The sequence below is a fragment of the Aquarana catesbeiana genome, linkage group LG11 (genome assembly GCF_042186555.1).
Source record: "Aquarana catesbeiana isolate 2022-GZ linkage group LG11, ASM4218655v1, whole genome shotgun sequence".
NCBI classification, from domain to species: Eukaryota; Metazoa; Chordata; class Amphibia; order Anura; family Ranidae; genus Aquarana; species Aquarana catesbeiana.
In genome coordinates this window covers 82,653,336-82,673,058 of record NC_133334.1, presented here as the reverse complement: position 1 = coordinate 82,673,058, position 19,723 = coordinate 82,653,336, and the positions used below count along the sequence as shown (strand labels likewise).

Here is a 19,723-nt window from a genome sequence, read left to right as displayed (position 1 = left end):
TAAATAGTAATATGTACAATAATAGTAACATAGCAATATATTTGAATAAAAAACTATAATAATCCCAGGAGACACAATGTGACTCGGTCAGCTTCCAGTGCAGGAATGTTTTGAAACAACTGCAGTCTGGTTTGAACCGGTTTGCAGCCCACTGTGACATCACACACCTCATACCAGCTGACAGCTTTAAGCCTGAAAACTTTGACTGGGAAGGAATACCTCAGTCATGTAACACTGTACCAAATACATTTTATATCATTTCATAGATTTTACATGTAATTAAACTGTACTATTATCATTTTAATGGCTGGGTATGATGGGCATAATTCTCAATATCTCTTCTTATTCTGTATGTGTGGACCCTGCACAGTGCCACTTCTATTTTCCCCTATGCTGGGTATAATGTGAAAGATGAAGTTAAGCTGAGTAAACAGATACCTAACATGTCACGCTCCAAAATTGCACACGCTCGTGGAATTGCGCCAAACTTCGGTATTTAAAAATCCCCATAAGCGACGCTTTAAAATTTTTTACTGGTTATGTTTTGAGTTACAGAGGATGTCCAGGGCTAGAATTATTGCTCTCGCTCTAAGGTTCACGGCGACACCTCACACGTGTGATTTGAACACTGTTTTCATATGTGGGCGGGACTTACGTATGCATTCGCTTCTGCATGTGAGCACACAGGGACAGGGGCACTTTATTTTTTATTTTTTTTTATTGTTAATTTTACTTTAGATTTTTTAGTTTGACACTTTAAAAAAAAAAAAATTAGGATCACTTTTATTCCTATTACAAGGAATGTAAACATCCCTTGTAATAGGAATATGGCATGACAGGTCCTCTTTACAGTGAGATATGGGGTCAATAAGACCCCACATCTCACCTCTAGGCTGGGATGGCTGAAATAAAAAAAAAAACAAAAAACGATCTCAGCTTCCCAGCCGAGGTGGCGCCGTTTGTTTGAATGCAGAGGCCGGGCGTGATGTCATAACATCGCACCCGGCCTCTAAACGATCATAGAGACTCCGGCGACCATCTGGTTCGCTGGAAATCTCTATGGTAGACATCCGGGGCCGGTGGATCTGTTCTCCGGCTCACCGATGGCAGCGGTGAGTTGGTAGAAGCACTGGAGGGCGGCGGGAGGGGGGTGACGTCCATAAGAACGATCAAGTGGCGGAACAGCCGCTATGATTGTTCTTATGGTGTAGGGCAGGGATATGCAATGAGCGGACCTCCAGCTGTTGCAAAACTACAAGTCCCATCATGCTTCTGCCTCTGGGTGTCATGCTTGTGGCTGTCAGAGTCTTGCTATGCCTCATGGGACTTGTAGTTCTGCAACAGCTGGAGGTCTGCAAGTTGAATATCCCTGGTGTAGGGAATCGCCAATACAATATCTGAAAGATGCCTGTAGCTGCACTAGGGTTGCCACTTGTCCGGGATTCACCCGGACAAACCCGGACACATAATTCAGACTGGACTATGGCCTCCCAGCAGTTGCTGGCTGCAGTTGTCTAAGCTGTGTCTGTTACACTCTCTTTCACACTGCCCAAAGCCAGCACTAACAGTTCCCCCCACATATAGACAGGAGAGGAGAGAGGGCTCGATCTGCTTCTCTTCCTCCCGCCCCTACCCCTCTGTGTCTGCCCACACTCCAATCCCCAGGGATGTGCCTCAGAATAGGAAAGTGGGGGCCGGAAATTTGAAGTCCAGCAGCCTCAGATACGTCTGGATGAGAGGTGCTGACTGCCAAGGGGTGAGTGAGCCCACCATCCATCCCTGTCTGTGACTGAAGTCTCCCCCTTCTCTCTCTTGCATTTTACACTTAGTTTTTAGCAGTAAAGTGAGTTTATCTAGTGAAATACAGTACTTACAATTCCGTCTGACTCGTTAGATGTTGAATTTTAAAAGCAGCGTCAAGCCTGCTTATGTCATAGGTTTGCTAATCTAACAGAAGTTCACTGCTTTCAAAATGTAACATCTAACCAGTCAGACGGAGTTCTAAGAATTGTATTTCACTATATAAACTCACTTTACTGTTACAAATAAGTGTAAAATGCAAAACTCCGGTGGGTGTAACAAGATGTCCTCTTTCCCCTTCTCAGTGTATCCTTACTATGGAGGAGTGTGGGGTGTAGCAAGATGGTGGAGACGGAACGTCACTTCTGTTACACATTCTGACGGGTCGCCTAAGCTGACGAAACAACAGTGTTGGAACGCATATGGAGTGTATGTGCTAGGTGGAGAGTTTGGGGGGATTTGAGCCAGGAGGGGCCATTGGGTGAATGTATGTGCTAGGAGAGGGGGTGAAAAATTCTGCTAAGGGGGCTTGAGCTGGGAGGAGGGATTGGGGGGAATTTGTGCTAGGAGGGGGATTGAGGAGGGGGATCTGTGTTAGAAGAAGTGATTGGAAGGATTTGTGCTAGCAGGAAGAATTGGGGGGGGGGGAGCAGATTTTTGTTAGGAGGGGGAATTGGGGTGGGATGTGAGTTGGGAGGTGGGATTCTATGCCCCCCACTCTTAGCTAACCCCAGACCCCTCTATACCCCCTACTCCTAGATGACACCATAACCACTATACCCCCTACTCCTAGATAACAACAGAACCATTGTACCTCCCACAATTAGGTAACAACAGACCCCCCCTATACACCCTACTCTTGGAACATACCAGAACCACTATACCCCCCCACGCGCACACACTATACTACCTACTATCGGCAATGTGTGCCCCCCTGGTGGGGGATCTCTGTGCCCCCATTGGGTAGTGTGTGTCCCCTGATGGGGACCTCTGTGTCCCCACTGGGTAGTTTTGCCCCCCGTCAGGGATCTCTCTGACCCCATTGGGTAGTGTGTGCCCCCTGGTGGGGATCTCTGTGCCCCCACTAGGTAGTGTGTGCCCCCCGTCAGGGATCTCTCTACCCCCCACTTAGTAGTGTGTGTGCCCCCATGGCGTGGATCTCTGTGCCCCCACTTGATAGTGTTTTGCCCCCAGGCGGGGATCTCTGTGCCCACTGGAAGGGATCCCTGTGCCCCATTGGGTAGTGTGTGCCCCCTGGTGAGGATCTCTGTGCCCCCTTGCAGGGATCCCTGTGCCCCCATTGGTGAGTGAGAGGCAGCAGGGGGCAGCATCTATGTCAGCAGGCAAGCTGCTTTTGGTCCAACCAGAAAGGATCACTGTGACCGCGCATGCTCTATGCAGCCCCCTGTATATAAGGACGCCCGTCCGGTCCGAGCCGGATAAAAACACAGGAGCTGTCACATTTGAGGGGAGATTTACAGCGGGCAAGTGGTGACCCAATAAAGATACCAGCCCAGGAGACTCTCATGGGGCCTCTACTGGTCCCGGGCCCTCGGGCATGGCCAGTCCGCCCCTGGTTACATTACATTTATCATTTGATATATAATAAAGTACATTTTGTATTTTTACTCATTCAGTTTAGGTTATACTTTGTCACTATACCTCAGTGCCTTACTATTGTGTCCTTATGGCAGCTTCTCCTACCTGCCGTCCATAGGCGTGCGCAACCTATTGCATTAGGGTGTGCACCCCAAAGCTCAAATACGCGTGTGTGTGTGTGTATATATATATATATATATATATGAACTTTAAAGGCATCCCAGTCTTAGTCCGTAGGGTTCAATATTGAGTTGCCCACCCTTTGCAGCTATAACAGCTTCAACTCTTCTGGGAACGCTGTCCACAAGGTTTAGGAGTGTGTCTATGGGAATTTGACCATTCTTCCAGAAGCGCATTTGTGAGGTCAGGCGCTGATATTGGATGAGAAGGCCTGGCTCGCAGTCTCGGCTCTAATTCATCCCAAAGGTGTTCTATCGGGTTGAGGTCAGGAATCTGTGCAGGCCAGTCAAGTTCCTCCACCCCAAACTCGCTCACCCATGTCTTTATGGACATTGCTTTGTGCACTGGTCCAAATTATTTGGTGGAGGGGGGATTATGGTGTGGGGTTGTTTTTCAGGGGTTGGGATTGGTCCCTTAGTTCCAGTGAAGGAAACTCTTAAGGCGTCAGCATACCAAGACATTTTGGACAATTTCATGCTCCCAGCTTTGTGGGACCAGTTTGGGGATGGCCCCTTCCTGTTCCAACATGACTGCACACCAGAGCACAAAGCAAGGTCCATAAAGACATGGACTTAGCAAGGGTGATGGAAAATTAACTTCAAGTGCAAAAATTCACATTATAATAGTAACTAAAACATATAAAATTAAGTGTAACAATCTAAAAAATAAAAATTCCAAAGTGCTATAATGGTGGGAACCTCCCAACTAAAAAGTTGTTGCACTTGAGGTTAATCTGTATGCCAAATATCTATAGGAGGGGTTTCCACCATCCCTGCTAAGTTTGTAATGTATGTCTTATTTTCAGTGTGATGTGTATTATATGTGAAGTTACATATCATAGAGACCGGTATTGTGGTAACATTGAAGTTTATTGAGATTTCCATACATTGGAGGGTTCTACCATTATTGGTAAATTATTGATCAGTAAGTTAGCGCTGCACTTTTTTTTTTTTTTTTTGTGGTGTGGAACACATAACAGTGCTTAGCGGCAGACCTTTCCCTGACACTTTTTTATTTTACCTCCAGTAGTTTATTGTAAATAGTAGTGTGGTGATTACTTAATATACTAAGGCCCCTTTCACACTGGGGCGGCGTTGGCGGTAAAGCTTTACCGTCGGTATTCGGCCGCTAGCGGGGCGGTTTTACCCCCTGCTAGCGGCCGAGAAAGGGTTAAAAACCAACGCAAAGAGCCTCTGCAGAGGTGCTTTGCCGGCGGTATAGCCGCGCTGCCCCATTGAATGCCCCGGGGCTTTCACACTGGAGACAAAGCAGCGGCACTTTCGGGTCGGTTTGCAGGTGCTATTTTTAGCGCAATAGCGCCTGCAAACCGCCCCAGTGTGAAAGGGGTCTAAAGATCAGCATGTGGCATTAACCACTTAAGGACCACTTGACTAGCCTCATTTTGGATTTTAGGTGTTTACATGTTTAAAAACAGTTTTTTTGCTAGAAAATTACTTAGAAAAAAACAATATATAATGTTTGGGGGTTCTAACACCCTAGAGAATAAAATGGTGGTCAATGCAATACTTTTTTTGCACCGTATTTGCGCAGCGGTCTTATAAGCGCACTTTTTTGGAAAAATTTCACTTTTTTGAATAAAAAAATAAGACAACAGTAAAGTTAGCCCAATTTTTTTAATATTGTGAAATATAATGTTATGCCAAGTAAATTTATACCCAACATGTCACGCTTCAAAATTGCGCCCGCTCGTGGAATGGCGTCAAACTTTTACCCTTAAAAATCTCCATAGGCGACGTTTAAAAAATTCTAAAGGTTGCATGTTTTGAGTTACAGAGGAGGTCTAGGGCTATAATTATTGCTCTCGCTCTACCGGTCGTGGCGATACCTCACATGTGTGGTTTGACCACCGTTTTCATATGCGGGCGCTACTCATGTATGCGTTCGCTTCTGCGCACGAGCTCGTGACGGGGGCGCTTTAAAAAAATTGTTTTTTTTTCTTATTTATTTTACTTTATTTTATTTATTTTTTCACTGTTTTTTATTAAAAAAAAAAATTTTGGATCACTTTTATTCCTATTACAAGGAATGTAAACATCCCTTGTAATAGAAAAAAAGCATGACAGGTCCTCTTAAATATGAGATCTGGGGTCAAAAAGTCCTCAGATCTCATATTTGGACTTAAATGCAAAACCAAAAAAAAAAAAATGACAACAAAAAAATATGCCTTTAAGACGTATGTGCGGAGCTGATGTTATGACGTCCCTTCCACCCTCCTATGGTATGGAGACGGTGGGGGCCATCTTCCCCCCACTTGTCTCCATACCACGGACATGACAGGTCCCGATCGCCTCCGCTGCTACCGGCGGAGGAGGGCGCGGGAGAGCGGCGGGAGGGGGTGGCACCTCTCCCGCCACCAATAACGGTGATCTAGCAGCGAATCCACTGCAGAGACCACCATTATCGGAAAAACGACCGGCTCCTGAAAAGATGGATACCTCGGTTGTGGAAGCAGCTGCTGCCGTTACCGAGATATCCACCTTCAAAGCGCTGACGTATATGTACAGGAGCTGGTTGGTAAACATCAACAGATTTCAGTTGTGCCCCACCAGGCCGGCCCCCCCATGGAAAATGTGCCTGTCTGCTGAGTTCATCATCCCATCCCTGCACTGATGGGCACTGATTGGCAGCACTGATTGGTACTGATAGGCACCACTGATGGGCACTGATTGGTACTGATAGGCACCACTGATGGGCACTGATTGGCAGTACTGATAGGCTCCACTGATGGGCACTGATTGACAGCATTTAGTGGCACTGATTGGCAGCACTGATGGGCAATGATAGACCACACCGATAGTCAACACTGATAGTCAACACTGATGAGCACTGATAGGCAGCACTGATTGAAAGCAGTGATTGGAATTTCTGATGGGCACTGTTAGGCAGCAAGGATGGGCACTGACAGGTGGCAATGATTGGAAGCCTTGATTGGCACTGATAGGCGGCACTCATGGGCACTAATAGGTGGCATTGGTTGGCACTGATAAGCGGCACTGACAGGTGCCACTGTTTTTTACTGACTGGCACTGACAGGTGGCACTGTTTTTTACTGACTGGCACTGACAGGTGGCACTGATTGGCACTGACTGGCACTCATTGACACTGATTGGAAGCTCTGACAGGTGGCACTGGTTGGCACTAACTGGAAGCACTGATTGGCGGCACTGATTGGAAGTACTAACAGAGGAGAAGCTCTGATCCTGAGTGTAAAAAGTGATTTCTCTTCCCTCAAACCAGAAAGGAGGAGAGAAAACACTGACAGATCATTACAGCACAAGAGGGGTGCAGCTCTCTATTGCCCCCCCACCACACACACACATCCCGACACCGGACCCGATCTCATTGTAAGGTTATAATCACTGATAATGACACTTACTATATCACCGATGGAAAAGCTTGGGGTGTAATCACCGATAAATGCGCTGTAGGGCGCTGTTTTTCTTCTGTGACGATAGCCGATCAGAGACACGTCCTGTCGCTGCTAACGCACGGAAGAAAATGGCGCCGCTCAGCCCTCTCGTGCCGGTATAACCGTTATCCGTCCGCCCCCCGTGACCCCCCCGCACGGGGCGCGCGCTGTCTCTGACGTCGCTCGGTCATAATGTCCTGTGACGGGAGAAGACGGATTGCTGGAGAGGATTCGGCGCTCTTCACCCTCCAGCCTGCAGGTGGCAATAGAGAGCGCCGCTGTACAGTGAGGGAAGTCTGTGCACGTTCTCACTTATTCTATCCCCTTGTCAGGTGACTGGAGGAGGAAGAAGAGCATGTTTATCAGTCTGTAAGTAGAGGGAGGAGCGGGGACAACTTACCACAGACCTTCCATCTCTACTCCTCACACAGCACCCTCATCTCTCTTCCTCCTCCTCCTCCTCCTCCTCCTCCTCCTCCTCCTCCTCCTCCTCCTCCTCCTCCTCCCCCTCCCCCCTCCTGATGTCAGTGAGAGGTACAGTGCCCTATTTTTAGCGTTAGTGGGAGGAATAGTGCACCTTATTGGTGTTGGTGGGAGGAATTGTGTCATATCATTGTCATTGAGAGGAATGGTGCCACATTATTGGTGTCAGTGGGGGGAATAGAGCCCCAAAGACCACCTCCAGCCCTGGGCCACATTTTGGAGACCACTGGTCTACATCCTTTAAAAAACAGGTAAGTAGGTGTGGTCTATTATAATCTGATAATCCTGGCGTCAGTGAGAGTAAGCAATGTCATCATTGGTGTCAGTGGGAGAAATAGTGTCCCATTGTTGGTGGCAGAGGGAGGAATAGTGCCCCTCATTGGTGTCGGGGGAAGAATGGTGCCCCATGACTGATGTCAGTGAGAGGAATAGTGCCTCATCACTGGTGTCAGTGGAAGGAATGGTGCCCCATTGTAGGTGTTAGTGGGAAGTAGAGTGCCCTATTTTTAGTGTCAGTGGGAGGAATAGTGTCACATTGTTGTTGTCATTGGGAGGAATAGTGCCACGTTATTTGTGTCAGTGGGAGGAATAGAGCCCCAGGGGCCAGATAAAGGCAAACAAAGGGCCACCTCTGGGCCACAGTTTGGAGACCACTGGTCTACATCCTTTGAAAAAAATAAAAAAATAATACCAGTTATTAATGTCATTTAAAGTAAGCAATGCCATCATTGGTATCAGTGACAGAAATCTTAAGTGCCCTATTGTTGGTGGCAATGGGAAGAATGGTGCCCCTCATTGGTGTCAGGGGAAAGAATATTGGCCCATCGCTGGTGTCAGTGGGAGGAATAGTGTCTCATCACTGGTGTCAGTGGGAAGAATGGTGCCCCATTGTTGGTGAAGGTGGGAGGAATGGTGCCCCTCATTGGTGTCAGGGGAAGAATGGTACCCCATCACTGGTGTCAGTGGGAGGAATATTGCCCTTTTGTTGTCAGTGGGAAGTTAAAGTGTTTGTCAACACAAAAAAAAAAATACACATCCTGGTCCCTTAAAGCTGATTAACCACTTCAGCACCGGAAGATTTGGCTGCTCAATGACCAGGCCATTTTTGCGATAAGGCACTGTGTCGCTTTAACTGAGAATTGCACGATCGCGCAATGTACCCAAACAAAATTGGCATTCTTTTTTTTCCCACAAATAGAGCTTTCTTTTGGTGGCATTTGATCATCTCTGCGGTTTTTATTTTTTTCAGTATAAACAAAAAAGTGCGACAATTTTGATAAAAACACAATATTTTGTACTTTTTGCTATAATAAATATCCCCAGTTTTTTTAAAAAAAGCTATTTTTTTTCCTCGGTTTAGGCCGATATGTATTCTTCTACCTATTTTTGGTAATAAAAATTGCATGAAGCATATATTGATTGGTTTGCGCAAAAGTTATAGCGTCTACAAAATAGGGGATAGATTTATGGCATTTTTATTATTATTTTTTTTTACTAGTAATGGCGGCGATCTGGGATTTTTATCGGGACTGCGACATTACAGCAGACACATCGGACACTTTTACACATTTTTGGGACAATTATACAACGATCAGTACTATAAAAATGCACTGATTACTGTGTAAATGTCACTGGCAGGGAAGGGGTTAACTGTGTTCCCTAGTGTGTGTTCGAACTGTAGGGGGAGGGGACTGACTATAGGAGATGACAGATCGCTGTTCCTAGCTAGTAGGAACTCACGATCTGTCTCTCCTCAGCTCACAGAACAGGGATGTGTGTGTTTATACACACACATCCCTGTTCTGGCTCTCGTGCCCACGATCGCGTGTGGCCGCCGGTCATCGCGACCGCTGGCCACGCGCATTGGCACCCCCGCAGTGAGGTAAAGGAGCCGACGTACAGCTACAACGGCTCGCGGGATCGTGCCGACCTGCTGCAGTATAAAGACGGTGGTTGGTCGGCAAGCGGTTAAACAGCACAGTGCTTGTGCTGTGTAATCTTCCCCCCTCTAAACTGTAAAGAAAAAAAAAAACCTCCCTCAACCTGCTACTTCCTGTATGCCCCCTCTTTACTGACCACAATAACAAGGGCTACTGAGCCCTGACCACCGTGGTCAGAGTGCGTCCCTCCGTCATACGCTGCTATCCCCTCTGCTCTCCTCTCTCCCCCTCACCCCCTCCTTCCTGCCTGTCATCTCCCTCTCTTTGTCCCCTCCCCCCCGCCGCTATTGTCAAAAATTAAAAACCTAAAATTGTCACCGCCAGACCCTCTATTAAAGCCTGGCATACCACACTATGGAAGTTATGTAAAAAAACAAGTGTTCTAAATACCTATTTACAGCTTTCTTCAGGCCCATCACATGACTCGTGGCCACTTTACAGCTACGAGACAGGGCTTCTGTGGGAGGAGCCGAGCGCCAGCTGGGGAGATCACATGGCTGCTCTGCTCCTCCCGCAGAAGCCCTGTCTCGTAGCTGTAAAGCGGCCATGAGTCATGTGACCGGCCTGAAGACAGCTGTAAATAGGTATTTAGAACATTTGTTTTTTTAAATAACTTCCATAGTGTGGTATGCCAGGCTCTAATAGAGGGTTTGGCAGTTACTTGCAAATTAGACTTAACAAACACTTTAAGTGCCCTATTTTTAGTGCCAGTGGGAGGAATAGTGCGTCATATTGATGTTGGTGGGAGGAATAGCATCACATTGTTGTCATTGAGAGGAATGATGCTACATTATTGGTGTCAGTGGGAGGAATAGGGCCCACGGGGCCTGATAAAGACAGGCAAAGAGCCACATCCGACCCCCAGGCTGCAGTTTGGAGACCAGTGTCTTAGAGCCCTGGCCTGACATGCAGTGGTTTGCCTCTGATAAATGCTTTGTTACCTACCTTTGTGGAGTTGCGCAGGGTATGACATACATTATTATGATGTTTCCTTTATTTAGGGGTAAGGATAGGGGTGCAACGGATCGTTGCTGATCCGTACGGATCAACTTCCGCGGATCGCAGGTGTGCCGATCCGCGGAGGTTGATCCGTACGGATCAGCAACGATCCGTTGCACACCATAGGAAAGGCCGCGGCTTCGGCCTAGCTCTGGGGCAGCGGCCATCTTGGTACACCCGGAAGCGGCCGCTGTCTCGTCAGGAAGTGACGTTTCGTTGCCGCCATCTTGCTACACCCCACACTCCTGCACAGTACAGTAATGATAGAGTGAGAAGGGGGCAAGCAGACATCTTGCTACACCCACCGGAGTTTTAGATTTAAAAGCTATTTTCAACACAAAACCGAGCTTATATGCATAAATACAGTATTTGTAGATCGGACAGACTGTTTAGATGTTAAACTTTAAAAGCAACAGCAAACCTGTTGAACTTACATGGTTGCTAATGTGACAGAACACCTCTGATTTTCACATTTAATGTTAAATGTGAAAATCAGAGCTGTTCTGTCACATTAGCAACCATGTAAGGTCAGCAGGTTTGCTGTTGCTTTTAAAATTTAACATCTAAACAGTCTGTCCGATCTACAAATACTGTATTTATGCATATAAGCTCGGTTTTGTGTTGAAAATAGCTTTTAAATCTAAAACTCCAGTGGGTGTAACAAGATTTGTGTGTTTTGTTTTTTTTGCTGATCTGAAAATGATCCGATCCGTGACTCTGATCCAAGGATCGATCCGATCCGTGAGTTTTTTGATCCGTTGCACCCCTACTATCAATCTATTCAATCAAGACATGAGACACCAACCGGAGCTGGTGTGCTCGTTCCCGTTTCGCGAATTTCAGGGGTCAGGTAAGTATAAGGGGGTGCTGCTGCAGTAAAGAAGGTTTTTCACCTTAATGCATAGAATGCCATGAGGTGAAAAAACACAAGGGTTTACAACCCCTTTAATGTTAAGTAAGCCCATAATAAAAAATATATATTAAACACGTTATACTTACTTGCACTGCGCAGTGGTTTTTGTACAGAGTAGCCCGGATTCCCCTCTTCTTCGGTTTCTATTCTGTGATCCTTGCTCCCCCCCCCCCCCGCTGAGTACCCCCATAGTAAGCTGCTACGTTGGTCCATAGACACACACAGAGCACAGCTCAGCCCAACCCCACTCTCTCCTCACTGGATGTGATTGACAGCCAATGGCTCCCATTGCTGTTTCTAAATCAATGAGGAGGTAGAGTGCCGCTACTCTTGTGTACATTGCTGGATCAAGATCAGACTCTGGTTAGTATGGGGTGAGGGAGCTGCATTTAGAAGGTTTTCTTTTAGGTTACCCATTTCACGCCGATGGAACACGTATAAGCGGACTGCACTTTTTGCCATGGGGCCGCATATATGCGGATCTGTCTTTGTGTCGCACAGAGATCGGGGTCTCATGAGAACCCCCTAGGACCCGCAACTCCAGATTCTGGGTCACCTTATTGTTGTGGTAGACTCTAATTGGCTACCACTGTGATCAGTCACTGTGTTTTTCTTTCTGTGAATGGAGATGAAAGATGCATAGGGGTTGATTTACTACAGGCAAATAGACTGCACTTCGCAAAGTGCAATTGCTCCAAAGCCTAGTAAATGAGCCGAAGCTCTGCTGACTTCCATCAGCCAATCGTGAGCAAGCAAAAATAGTTGTTTTTTTTTTCTTTCTTTGCATGTGATTGGGTGGTATTTGCAAATTAAAGCTTTGCCTCATACTAAGCTCTGGAGCAACTGCAACTTGCAGAGTGTAACTGCACTTGGGAAAGCACAACCTGTATTTGCCTTTAGTAAATCAACCCCTATGTGTCTTTCAAGGTTTGATGTAGGTTAGTGTTTGGGTTTAGTAAGGGGCAAGGTCGATATATTTTGGGCAGGATTTTTTTTTTAGTTGGTGTCAGTGCATTTTAGGTAGGACAAACAAAAAAGTAAAATGTGCACTATTGTTTCTGGGCTGTGCTATGGGTACAACAATAGCTAACATAGACATATGTGGTGGAGGGGAGAGAGGGGTTTTCTTTTTATAAGAGACACTTATTCATGCTGGCCGAATGCACATATGCAGCCTCTCAGCTTGTGGGCCTTTGTGCCAAGCGGCCACATATATGCAGCCCTGCACAGTAGCATGCAGTTACTGGAAAGCTCCTGATGCATGCTTGCGATCGGGAGCTTTGCGATCATGTGACAGCCAATCACAGCGGTCACATGACCTGAATGCGACCAACGGGAAGGGGTTAACAAAAAATAAAGCTCTTTGCCCAAAAAGGTGTGTGAGCTTCTTTGGTGCATGTAAGATGGCCCATTCAAGTCCTGCAAAGAATGCGCTGAACAAAATGCACTTTAGCACGATGGGCAGGTGTGACTGGGGCCTAAGGCTAAACTGAATTTTTTCATTTTCAGCAAAGGAAGCTGCATCTTGGCCTTTGTTTGATCTGCAACTGCCCTGGCGCTGCGCATGTGATCAGTTATGACACCAGGCATTTGATGGTTTGACAGTTTGGTTAAGAACACAAGCAAATATGACAGTTACGTTCCTGGCAAGCCTTGAATGTAAAGTTGTTTTTTTTTTGTTTTAACTGCTAAATTGATGCATTTAATTCCACTGTAAAGCAGTCAGAGTAGAAAATCCAGTCCCTTGCCAGTATACTACAAGAAGGACCCATGCTCTCTGTAGAGGTCTGTCACGCTCAATGCTGAATTAAACTTCTAGTTCTGCAATGCTCTTTGCTGATTGGAAAGCTCTAGCTGTGACTCATTAGGGTTTGTGTTAGCTGCAGAGAGACCACAGCTTCCATGCACCGGGCAAGGGGCTTTTCTGCAGCTGCTGACAAAGGGACAGGCTTTTGTACTCAGACTGTGGCAGCTATAGAAAGAAAATGAGCTATAAGATTATACAGTGGAACCTTGGATTACAAGCATAATCCGTCCCGGGAAAATGCTTGTAATCCAAAGCACTCGCATATCAAAGCGAGTTTCCCCACAGAAGTCAATGGAAAAAAGATAATTTGTTCCGCTTTGACTTCGATAACATGCAATACCGCATGTTGCCAGAGGTAAGGGGGGGCGCCAGAGAGTCTCGGAAATAGTTGGGGATAGCCCAGCTGAATTCTGAAACACTCGGAGTATTTCCGAATGGCTCCGAACCGTTCCGAGCGTCCCCGCGCCTCTGGCCAAATGCAGTACAGCACCGCACATTAGCTTGAATTCTGCTAGTTTTGCAAGACAATACTTGCAAACCGAGTCAGAATTCTTTTACAAGGTTCCACTGTAAAGCGAAGTTCCGCCGAAAAAAAAAATCAAAGTCAGTCGCTACAAATGCTGCAGCTGCTGACTTTTAAAATAAGGACACTTACCTGTCCAGGGCACCCATGATGTCCTCACCCGAAGCTGACCCGTCCTTCGGCTCCCGGTTGGAGGCACTGCCATCTGCAGTAAGGGAATCAGGAAGTGAAGCCTTGCAGCTTCACAACCTGGTTCCCTACTGCGCATGCGCGAGTCGCTCTACATGTCCTGACTGGTCCCTGCTGTCTTCTGGGACCTGTGTGTCTTCCAGAAGACGGCGGGGGGAGGAAGGGCCGGACATGGCGTAGATCGCCGTAGATTCTGCGGTGATCTATTTCCGGAAGTGGGAGCAAATGCCTGTATTAGACAGGTATCTGATCCCCTCACGAAAGGTGGCAAATGTGACACCGGGGGAGGGGGGGGGTGGCTGCATAAGCGGGGGTTCCATTTTTGGGTGGAACTCCGCTTTAAACACCTTGAGAGGATTTTACTGAGACTGGAGCAAGCGAGTCCTGGAATTACCAGTGGGGAGGACGGGGACAACGATTGCAGCACTGACCTGTCACCGCTGGAGAGCACAATGCCAGGTAAGTGTGTGCATAATTTCTCATTATGTAAAAAGCTCACACACAGCTGAATTTAGTTCCACTTTCAAGTAGATTTATTCAGAGGGAAATGTGCGTCCGTTGCTGAGCTCTTCCCAAAATATCAGTTATACTGATGCTCTGACTTCAGCACCAAGTCGCTGACCCCAATACAAGTCTACAGATCAGAAGCTCTGTTGCTGCATGCTTGTTCAAGGTCAGCGACTCAGCAAGTACAAAAAGCCGGGGATGGACAGGATAGCCAGGTAATTGCATTTTAAAAAGGAGGCCTGCAATGGCAGACCGTGCAGCACAGGTTTTGGTAACTAACAATTTTCATTTCATTAAAAAAAAAAAAAGTATTGATGGAACATGGAAGCTGCCATTGCTGACCAATCATCAGAAACAAGTTCTACCCCGACATGTATTGTGTTAAGCACAGCACTTTATTTTTTGAGAAAGCCCTGGGCTTAGCATGAAACCTGTAAGGGTAGAGCTTGATTCTGCCGGCTGTTGTAATAAAGGAGGAATATTGTTTTGCATCTCAGTTTCCAATGTTGCTGAAAAAATGGAGAAGATGCTGCTCCTAATTTATGAAAGGGGGCAAGCTCTTTTGCTATGTAGGAGAGGTCTGCCCTGTTTTCTACATCCAGAGCAGTAGAGCTGTTTGCCCTGCCTCCCACTGTGTGGGATGTGCCATATGTAAGGTCTGGTAGGGATCTGCGTCAGTTTTCTATATTTAAAACTGGCACTATCCCTTTGTTAACCACTTCCATACCACAGAACGTCATATGACGTCCTGGGCTTTCAGTGGGGATATCTGAATGATGCCTGCAGTTACAGGCATCTTTCAGATATCATTTTTTTCAGCCGGCGATTCCCTGCACTGTAAGAACAAGCATAGCAGCTTGATCAGTCTTGCAGGCGGCAGGAGAGGACGTCTCCCCAACCCCTGCCCTCCGGTTCTTCTACCAGCTTGCTCGTGCAATCGGCAGGCCGGAGAAGGAATCTACTGGCACCAGAAGTTAGCCATAGAGAAAACCAGCAGTCTCTATGACTCTTGAAGACCCAGGCTCGACGTTATGACATCATATCCGGGCCGGCCAAAGTTAAACAATGAGATTGTTTATTTTTATTTATTTTTTTGATCTCAGGCTTTGCAGCCTGGAGGAGAGATGTGGGGTCTTATTGACCCCACATCTCTCCAAAAAGAGGACCTGTCATGCCCTATTCCTGTTACAAGGGATGTTTACATTCCTTGTAATAGGAATAAAAGTGATCAAAAAAAATTACATTTTAAAGGGAAAGTGTAAAAATAAAGTTAAAAAAATTAAAGCGCCCCCGTCTGCTCGCACGCAGAAGCGAACGCGAACATAGGTCGCATCCACATATGTAAACGACCTTCAAACCACACGTGAGGTATCACCATGAACATTAGAGCGAGAGCAATAATTCTAGCCCAAGACCTCCTCTGCAACGCTAAACAGGTAACCTGTAAACATTTTTAAAGAGTTGCCTATGGAGATTTTAAGTACCGAAGTTGCCATTCCACGAGTGTGCGCAATTTTAAAGCGTGACATGTGAGGTATCTCTTTACTCGGCGTAACATCATCTGTCCCATTATACAAAAAATTGGGCTAACTTTACCATTTTATTTTTTATTATTCATGAAAGTGTTTTTTTTCCCACAAAAAATCGCATTTGAAAAATTGCTGCACAAATACCGTGTGACATAAAAGTTGCAATCACCGCCATTTTATTCCCTAGGGTCTCTGCTAAAGAAAAAAATATATGTGTGTGTGTTTGGAGGTTCTGAGTAATTTTCTAGTGCTGGAATTTGCGCTGTATGGAAGTGGTTAATTGGGTGTGGACCCTGTGCTAGTTAGTTTCATTCTGAAATAGAAACTGGTATGGGTGGCAAGGATAAACCTAAAACAAGTGTATCTGCTTAGTTATTGTGACGCACGCCACTCGCGCCAGTTTCTTGCACCGTTATAATTGTGCAGAAATCTTTAATTTCCCCATTATGTAGTGAACAAATTATGAAACACATGTTTTTGAACAAACACATGGCGGGGAGTTTATCAAAAGTTGAGCAGTTGTGCATAGCAACCAATCAGCGTCTATCTTTAACTTGTTCATTTAACTTTTAAAAATGAAAGCTAAAAGCTGATTGGTTACCATGCACAGCTGTTTTAGATTCTGGATGCTCAAGTTTTGATAAATTCCCCTCAATGCATTTCCAAACTTGTATATGGTGTGTTAAGTTAGTGTGTGGACCTGAGTAATCTTACTTTTTCATTGTTACTCTTGTTTTGAAATGAGTGTCATTGTGTATTCACATAAGACTGACCTAAATGTATGTCCACTGTAATTCTCACAGCTGTCCTTCTTCATTTCAGGTTGTGCATCAATACATTTTTTTGCTGCTCATTTTTCCTTTTAACTTGTACCCGGCTACCAGTTCCTTATTGCTGTGCGACAGGATGGGAATATGCTTCAGAATGAGGAAGGTGAAACCACCAGCCACCTGATGGGCATGTTCTATCGTACAATTCGCATGGTTGAGAACGGCATCAAGCCAGTGTATGTGTTTGATGGAAAGCCTCCTCAGCTGAAGTCAGGTGAGCTGGCCAAACATACTGAAAGGAGGGCAGAGGCTGAGAAGCAACTTGAAGCTGCCCAAGAGGCAGGAGAGGTGGAGAACATTGAAAAGTTCAACAAGAGACTTGTAAAGGTCACAAAGCAACATAATGAGGAATGCAAGAAACTGCTAAGCCTAATGGGTATTCCATATGTGGACGCACCATGTGAGGCAGAAGCTACCTGTGCTGCTTTGGTGAAAGCTGGAAAGGTGTATGCAGCTGCGACTGAAGATATGGATGCATTGACCTTTGGTACTCCACTGTTGCTCCGTCATCTCATGGCTAGTGAGGCCAAAAAGTTGCCTATTCAGGAATTTCACCTCAGTCGTGCCCTAGAGGATACAGGAATCACACAAGAGCAGTTTATAGATCTTTGTATATTGCTAGGCTGTGATTACTGTGAGACCATCAGAGGCATTGGCCCAAAGAGAGCTATAGAACTGATAAGACAGCACAGGAGCATCAAAGAGGTCCTAGATAACATAGACCTGAAGAAGTACCCTGTTCCAGAAAACTGGTTATACAAAGAAGCTCGTCAGCTTTTTTTAGAGCCTGAGGTGGTTGACCTAAATGATATAGAGCTGAAGTGGCAGGACCCAGATGACGAAGGCCTTGTGGCCTTTATGTGCGGTGAAAAGCAGTTCAACGAGGACCGGATCCGTAATGGTGCCAAGAAGCTGGCCAAGAACCGCCATGGTAGTACTCAAGGCTGACTAGATGACTTCTTCAAGGTGACTGGTTCCATCAGCTCCACCAAAAGGAAAGAGATTGATGTTAAAGGCTCAGCCAAAAAGAAGGCAAAAACCACGGGCACCCCATCAGGGAAATTTAAGAAAGGCAAATAAGTGACTGAATTTAGTAGAGCTGGAGATGTGAACTGTTTTTCTGCTTTGAGTATTATGCGTGTTGATGTCTTGGAATATTATTTTCATTAAAATGTTTAAGAAACATTTTATTTAGCGTTTTCACAATTTTTGACAAATGCTGAATGGAAAATAAGCACCTTAATAACAATTAAACCATTTTCTGCTTCCGCTAATTGCCTGCACTAGAAAATGGACATTAGACATGCAGACAAGGTGGTACAGTCAGTGCCAGGTGACGTACTGGTACATTGCCCGGCACGTGCACTGGTGCGCCCCCATCCTGTGCATGGTGGAGCACGGAGCTCTGTATCTGGGGTGTGATCATGTGATTGCTATGATTGTTCATAATGATCACATGATTATAATACAAACAGTCAGTCATGCTTTATGACAGCTTGCTTTCTTTTGTGAAGCTTTGATTGGCCCACAGCTATCACATGGTACCGAATAGCCTATACAATATGATTAGTTGTATCCAGTCACAGCATGTCAACCGAAAGCGGCTCTCAGCTGCTTTATTGAAATTCATACAGGGAGATCGGTGCTTGTAACTCCCCCCCCCCCCCCACTGCCGCACCGATCACCCCTGATTTTGTCCTCCATCAGCTGTATACAGCGATGTATTCCAGGCAGCACAGCAATAACTTTCTGTCCCTCTGCAAAATTTCGAATTGAGTGACACTCAGCCATTCATCGGAAGTTTTGTATTTTATGATGTGATTTTATCCGTCCACCTCATACAAGTCTTCCTGTGAATGGCTCAGCCCGACTCAATTTTTATTGCAGGAGCTGGACAGCTTGTACAGCACACACAGCAGGAGCGTATGTTAGTGAAGGAAAAAGTTTAAAACCTAAGTTTAGTAAAAGAAAAACAAACACACTACAAGTGACATTACTATCAGTGTGACATGTCCCTTATGCTGTTGTCTCCTGGTTTAGTAGAAATCTTCCATCCTCTGATTTTCCCCCCTAAAATCATACAGCTGCCAAAAACCTTCCAGTCTGACAGGGGTTAATAGAGCTGAGGGGCTTATCCCACCTCCTACATTCATGGAAGCTGTATTATCACTTCTAAAAAAAAATAAATCTATGAAATGAAGACAGGGGGATGATTGAGGCTGCATTCCCACCTGAGAGCTTTCTGCTCGTGAAACGCCCAAGCAAAATCCCATTCATTTAAATGGCCCCTGTTCACATCTAAACATTTTTGTAGCCTGAAGCAAAATGCCTGAGGGCCAGTTCACACCATAGAAATGCAGTCCGGATGCGTTCCAGGTGCTTTTCTGCATGCGCGTTTTTAATGCGTTCCAGTGCATTTTTGTTGCAGTCCAGTGCTTCCCTCCCCCTCTTTTTTCTTAACCTTAAATAAGGACAAGTGTGTTGCAGTGCGTTTTTGGTGCATTTAGGTGTGTTCCGGTGCATTTTTGATGCATTTTACAGCGTTCCAGTACAGTCCAGTGCAGAAAAAATGCAGTATGTTCTACCTTTTTTCCTGGAACTGCAAGCACTGGTGTGAACTATGCCATTGAAAACAATATAACTTACTTTCCATGCGTTTTTGATGCAGGAAAAAAAAAAAACGCACTGGACTGCATGTAGTGTGAACTGGCCCTGAAGCTCAAAAAAGTACATGAGCTTCTTTTTGGGAACATTACAGGCATTTTTCTGCTTTTTCCACTAACCTTTTGACCTCTGCAAAATCATGGTAAAAACACTCGACTTTCTGCCTAAAAATTAAACGCTAAGGTGTGAACTTTCATAGATCGTGTTTCATTCATAGAAGCGAAAGTACGGCTTCTATGAATGGAGGAGGTTGGGAGAAATGGTGGGCATAGGTTTATTAAAGCGGAGGTTCACACAAAAATTGAACCTCCGCTTTTCGGAACCCTCCCC

At 45.7% G+C, this 19,723-nt stretch overlaps 1 protein-coding gene across 5 annotated transcripts; it reads left to right on the top strand.

Moving 5' to 3' along the window:
* Positions 1-7,053: 7,053 nt before the first annotated feature.
* On the top strand, positions 7,054-17,919 carry LOC141112139 (flap endonuclease 1-B-like). 5 transcript variants are annotated; one of them, XM_073604631.1, is made up of 3 exons: positions 7,054-7,378; positions 12,854-13,003; positions 16,722-17,919. In XM_073604631.1, exon 3 carries the CDS (start codon positions 16,814-16,816, stop codon positions 17,675-17,677), a length of 864 nt encoding a protein of 287 aa, XP_073460732.1. In that variant the 5' UTR covers positions 7,054-7,378; positions 12,854-13,003; positions 16,722-16,813; the 3' UTR covers positions 17,678-17,919. The 5 variants fall into 5 exon arrangements, with proteins under 5 accessions (XP_073460732.1, XP_073460730.1, XP_073460734.1 ...); XM_073604632.1 differs by lacking the exon at positions 7,054-7,378 and adding an exon at positions 7,550-7,743; XM_073604629.1 differs by lacking the exon at positions 12,854-13,003 and having other exon boundaries at positions 7,055-7,378.
* Positions 17,920-19,723: the final 1,804 nt, after the last annotated feature.